The sequence below is a fragment of the Rosa rugosa genome, chromosome 5 (genome assembly GCF_958449725.1).
Source record: "Rosa rugosa chromosome 5, drRosRugo1.1, whole genome shotgun sequence".
Classification (NCBI taxonomy): Eukaryota; Viridiplantae; Streptophyta; class Magnoliopsida; order Rosales; family Rosaceae; genus Rosa; species Rosa rugosa.
Window position 1 is genome coordinate 2,168,156 of NC_084824.1, and position 6,000 is coordinate 2,174,155.

Consider the following 6,000-nt stretch of genomic DNA (forward strand, 5'->3'; position numbering starts at 1 on the left):
AACCATCCCTTCCTAAATTTCATTAGCTTTAGATGAGAAAACTAGCTAGGGTTGATCTTTCATATATTGGTTGTGGAGAAAACAAAAAGAACCTCTCACATGATCATTAACCAAAAGCATTATAAAAAAGAAAGATGCATGTTGGGAAACGGTGGATTTCATTTTTTATATTTATCAGCTTCGAAAACAAATCATTTTGTTAGTGGATAAGACATATTTCATCACTCCAAGAAACACTGAAATTTAGATTTTTGGACATCACATTGTGCCTAATAACACACCCTTTCGAACAACCAAATAACTGAGCACCACCTAGTTATTGTTCCTGTTTCCTTAGGACCAAAATGGCAATCCACCCCAATAACCAATGCTCATATGTGGTAATCTCTATCTCTATATAATACCATTTTAAACATTCCAACCAATTATATCAAATTACATTGAACCTAGCTTCTCTCATCAAATTAATAATGGGGGAGGAAATGAGTGGTGAAGATGGAAATCAGGGAGAGAGATGATTATATGCCTGCTTTAGAGTATGCATTACTAGATACTGTCTCTTATTGTCTGATCATTACTATACATATCAACAAAGGCACATTACTTGTATATATTCATAAATACCCACATTGTATATTTCTGAATCAATTCTTATATTATCTTTATTTGTTCTCCATGCCACCATATATATTGAATTGGGAAGGATGGGAAGAGGCAGAGATTCCACTTGTTAAAGAGAAAAGGATGGGGCATTTAATTTGTTCAAGGGACTTTGTTCAACATCTTGAACAATCTTGACCAATACTACTCTATCTATCGCTTTTCGATCTTCCATACCAATATAATAAATTCTATTGTTTTGTTATTTAAAAACAAGAAAGAACCATATACAGAAGATATATATAGATCTGCAGAAGAACCATGACCACTAGCACCAATAAAATCCAAAGCTCATTGAATTGTTGCCCCAAAACTCAGTCCTTTTGCTTACCTCACTATCACCAGACACAGTCTCCAAAAACCGAATATTTTACTCAAACCGATCATGAATTCATGCATTGCAAAGATCCCAAAAACTACAATAACAGATAGAACCCATTTATAACCTCACGCTCGAGCTCTTTCTCTCACATATACATAAAGACATATATCTTGGAGTTGGCTATAGCTTGGTCCAAAATCCAGAAAGGAAAATAACTAGAGATAGATGGATACGATCACTAGATCATGAAATGTAAACTACACTAAACTTAATTTGGAGTGAAACAACGTAAAATGACCCTAAAACAAAGTTTCAGAAAAATGAGTACTTAATAACGGTACATGTCCAAGCAAAAGTTTCGAAAATTTTTTGAGAATATTATCGCAATTTCATACCTTCAAGCTAGCAAAGTGTGCATGCCATTATTAATTGCTAACAAAATAACGAACCATGAAGATGAGAAGTTAATGTTGGTGGTGTGTTTGGTTGCCCTAGCTGTGAATTATATACCTACACATTATAATTAATTTAGCACTTTAACTACGTACGATGCATTAAAGGAATTGTGTGTTAAAAATTAAGGAAGACGACGGTTTTCCTTGTAAAAAAGGACGGTCAAAGCAGCAGGGAGCTGGGGACAGTATATAATGCATCTTCTTCGATCTGTCACATTTTTGAGGTGTCAGCTAGCTGGTGCAGAAATAATGAACACACTGAAAGCTCCTTTTGCTCATCATTTCATTTTATACAGAGGAGAAAGAGAAAGAGATGGAGATAGAGAGCTGAAAAACCTAAGTTTTCATAGCAGTCCGTAGCTCGTTTCCATTAATTTCTGTATATATATTTAGTTCTGAATTCTGTAACTGAGAGAGACTGAGCTTGATCGATTTACAAGGAAAGTACAGTACTACAGTACTGTACACAGTTGCTGTTGCTAGCTTAGGTATCTATGTCTTCTGTGTGTGTATGTGTGTGTGTACCTAGCTAACTGTAACTCAGCAGTTTCTGTAACCCTAGCTCGAAAACTTATTAATTAACCCTAGGCAACCAATAAACCAGAACGTTAAAACCATATTAGCATGGATAATATGTATACTGATGAATGAAAGTTAATAAACAGTTGGCGCCGAATATAAAACTCTTTTTCGTTTTGGTAAATGTGGGCACCAAAGCCATTTTTCTTTTTTCTTATCTGAGTAAAATTAATGCAAAGTGCTGCAGACTGCGTTGGTTAATAATGGTGGTTGGGGCTTATAATTGGGAAAGTATTGTCGTGAAGAAGTGGCAGGAGGTCGAAGAAGTATCAAGTATTGTGTATATATTTATATAAAACCAGTCTCTGTCTAACTGTACGTACGTATTGCGTGCTCTAAGGTTTCTCCAACCCACGTATGTTATGAGTAGTTATGCCATCCATACTTTCTCACACAACAATTAACCAAGTCTAAGACACATATCCTACTCCATTCCTAAGGTATAGGGTCACTGGCTAGTATGCCTACATGTACAACACAAAAACTATAAGAAAAACTAAAGTTGGCAAAGCTTTGCTCAATATTAAAGATAAAACCGATTCATATAGTAACAATCACATTCTACCAATTAATAAGTTTATGGTACAGGAGAATTAAAAAAAAAATAAAAAAATTGTGATGTTGATTTTTCACCTGAAACTATTTCACAAGGGTTTTTTAGCAAAAATTATTTTGTTCATTAAAGTGATCGATAATATTGTATATCAAATTAACATTATATTGTGACATAAAACATATGTCATGCCAACTCTCGTAAAATACAAGTCATAGTTTACAACTATGTTACTCATAGAATACTAGTTTGAACGTCTTAGTGGATCTTTTCATCTTGAGAACTTAATTGAAGACTATATTTATTTAGAATTTTTTGTTCATCCTTATTTTGTCAAAGAAAATCAAATTAACATCCAATATAAAACGCATGTCATGTTTAACTCGTGTAAAACAGGGGATGGTTTAGTGGCAGGATGAAATTGAGTGTCGCCGGATTTATTTCCGTGCGGCAACATAGTGGGAAAGCTGTACTATTTGTAATGATGCTTCTTTGTGATAGAGTTATCTTTCCAGTATGTCACCGCTATGTCAAAGCAAATGGAGTAGCATTTCGTGCACTCTTTGCTAATTGGTGCTTGTTAGAATACATAGATTTGGTGGAGAGTATTGATATTATTTCAGGATGTTCTCTTTATGCTTATTGTAATTTGGGGTTCAGGCTCTACGTCCCCCCCTTGTATTCTGCAATTTCATTAATCAAGGCTTGAGGGCAGCCGCACCAGCCCCCTTTCAAAAAAAAAAAAAAAAACAGGGGATGGTTTACTACTAGGGAACTACTATGAAATTTGAAAGAAAGAAAGTATTCATGGGACTGAAACCATCATGAGTGGTAATACTATTACCTAAATGTGTCAGAAAATCAGAGCGTGATAATAATGCAATGTATTGGGGTTTGGGTTGGAGATGAGAAATCAAACATATGGGTCATCGTCTCATCGATCAAAGGAAATGGTGGTAGCTAGCTAGCTGCTGCTGCTACTACTACTACCTCAATTCTCATCATGATAATGATGCAGTCTGGGAATAATATTAAGGTTTGGTCGTTTCTCTGATGCCTAACCATAATAATTCATAATAATACCAAGTTTTGAATGAAGGGTTGAAAGAAACACCATTGGGAACCAAAAAAGGTAGGCCCTAAAAAAAAAATCATTTTGGTAAAAAGAAAAAGAAAATTAAGACTCATTTATTTCACTTCCAGTCTTCCACACAGTACTCACTCACTCTCAAGTCTCAAAGAGAGGAGAGAGAGGGTAGTATAAATGTGAGACACCCATGTAGGTGAGCTCATATATCATCATATAAAGTAGGATAGGATGTTGGGGTTTTCCTTCTCATCTTTAACTCAAAGATAGAAGAAGAAGAAGAAGCAGGTAGAGATTGAGAGACTACTAGCTAGCTAGCAATGGAAGAACATATTAACCCTTTGGCAGTGACTCATCTGCTTCAACACACACTGAGAAGCTTGTGCAGTCAAGAAAATTCACAGTGGATTTATGCTGTCTTTTGGAGGATCCTCCCAAGAAACTACCCACCACCCAAGTAATTAAAAACTTTAACTTCTTCTTCTTCCTCCAGTACAGGCACACGCAGTTACTACACAGTGTAATTTGAAAACTAATTAACTACTGTTTTATTTATAACAGGTGGGAAGGTCATGGAGCTTATGACAGGTCAAGAGGGAACAGAAGGAACTGGTATGTTTTTATTAATTGTTATTAGTTTCATTTCATACTGGACTATAAGTACTTTATATGATCGATCATACAGAAATGGATTATATACACAAATGGCAGGATATTGGTTTGGGAAGATGGTTTCTGCAACTTTGGTGCCTCAGCCTCACCAGCTCATGATCAGATCAACTCAACCAATGGTGAGTGTCCAGGTGGCCCTTCAGTTTATGGTGGTGATCAATTTCAACATCACCAATACTACCATGGTCTGCAACCTGAGCTTTTCTTCAAGATGTCCCATGAGATCTACAACTATGGAGAAGGGTAAGCAATGGTTGATGATGATGATGAAGAAGTAGTTAACATATATTATTTCTGGGTTTTTGGATATATATAGAAACTAAGCTTGATTTAATTTGGTGGTTGGTCTGAGCAGGTTGATAGGGAAAGTGGCGGCAGATCATAGTCATAAGTGGATATACAAAGAACCAAATGATCAGCATCAAGAAATCAACTTTTTATCAGCATGGCACAACTCAGCTGACTCGGTACTACACATTTATTATATGAAACTATACACTAAATCTAGTAGTTAAGTTTGTGATTTCATGCTACATGTATGTGCTTATAGGTTTAATTGCTTTACTGGTTTTAGAATTTCATATGTGTGTGCGTGCATGTCTTGTTAGGTTTTTGTTTAATTTTTACTTCTTTTGCTTCAGCACCCTAGGACATGGGAAGCCCAGTTCCAGTCTGGCATAAAGGTATATACTAATAATCACCACAAAATAAAAATTCAAAAAAAAAATTATACTTACTTGATTGATTTGATTAGTTAATTTAGATGCATAATATCATTGCAGACCATAGCTCTGATAGCAGTGAGAGAAGGTGTAGTTCAGTTAGGAGCAGTTAACAAGGTGGTTGAAGATCTGAGCTATGTTGTTTTGCTCAGAAAGAAGCTGAGCTACATTGAGAGCATCCCTGGAGTTCTTCTGCCTCACCCATCATCTCTATCATTCCCCAGCTTCAAGCTTGACCCTCATGGCTATGGTAATATGGGTGCCCCTCCAGAGCATCATAGTCATGCATGGCACAATTTCCAAGGCATGGGCACTAATGCTACAAATCTTCTTGTCCCACCACATCCAAGTACTACTCATGACCAATATTATGAGCACCATTTCAACATGAACCATCATCAAGTGCCAATGTTGAAAAACATAACACCCTCCATGAGTAGCCTTGAAGCTCTCCTCTCCAAGCTTCCCTCGGTGGTGCCCTCACCACCTAATACTACTCATGATCATCACCAGTTTCCAGAATCGTCTCATCATCATCATCATGGAGGTGGAACTATGCAATTTATGGCGACTACGGAGCAGATGGTAGTGGCCAAGGAGGAGACTGATGTTCAAGAAGAGGAGGAATACATGGCACCGGATCACAAGAACGTTTGTGTTAACGCCGGGGAGAGCAGCACTTCTATGTCCGCCGCCTACGGCCGTCAACAACCCCAGCATTTCCATCACCACTGAGATCAGCTAGCATATATATATATATATATATATATATATATTGTACGTGTAATCGATCAGGAGCTATAGCGAGCTAGCTAGCTAGCGGAGCAAACAGTATCGGATATTGCTGATTAAAAGTAATGTCAATTAATGCTAATTTTAATTTCTTAGCTTGATTTTATATTATATGTAGGAGTCAAGGATTGAATTCTAACAATAATAGTTAACGAGTT

General features: G+C 36.5%; 1 protein-coding gene across 1 annotated transcript; it reads left to right on the forward strand.

Annotated features, from left to right (window-relative positions):
- The first annotated feature begins 3,804 nt into the window (after nt 1-3,804).
- LOC133710770 (protein RICE SALT SENSITIVE 3-like) lies at nt 3,805-6,000 on the forward strand. Its single transcript, XM_062136902.1, has 6 exons — nt 3,805-4,113; nt 4,218-4,268; nt 4,368-4,571; nt 4,684-4,795; nt 4,970-5,011; nt 5,111-6,000. The coding sequence occupies exons 1-6, from the start codon at nt 3,977-3,979 to the stop codon at nt 5,783-5,785; spliced, it is 1,221 nt and encodes a 406-aa protein (XP_061992886.1). The 5' UTR covers nt 3,805-3,976; the 3' UTR covers nt 5,786-6,000.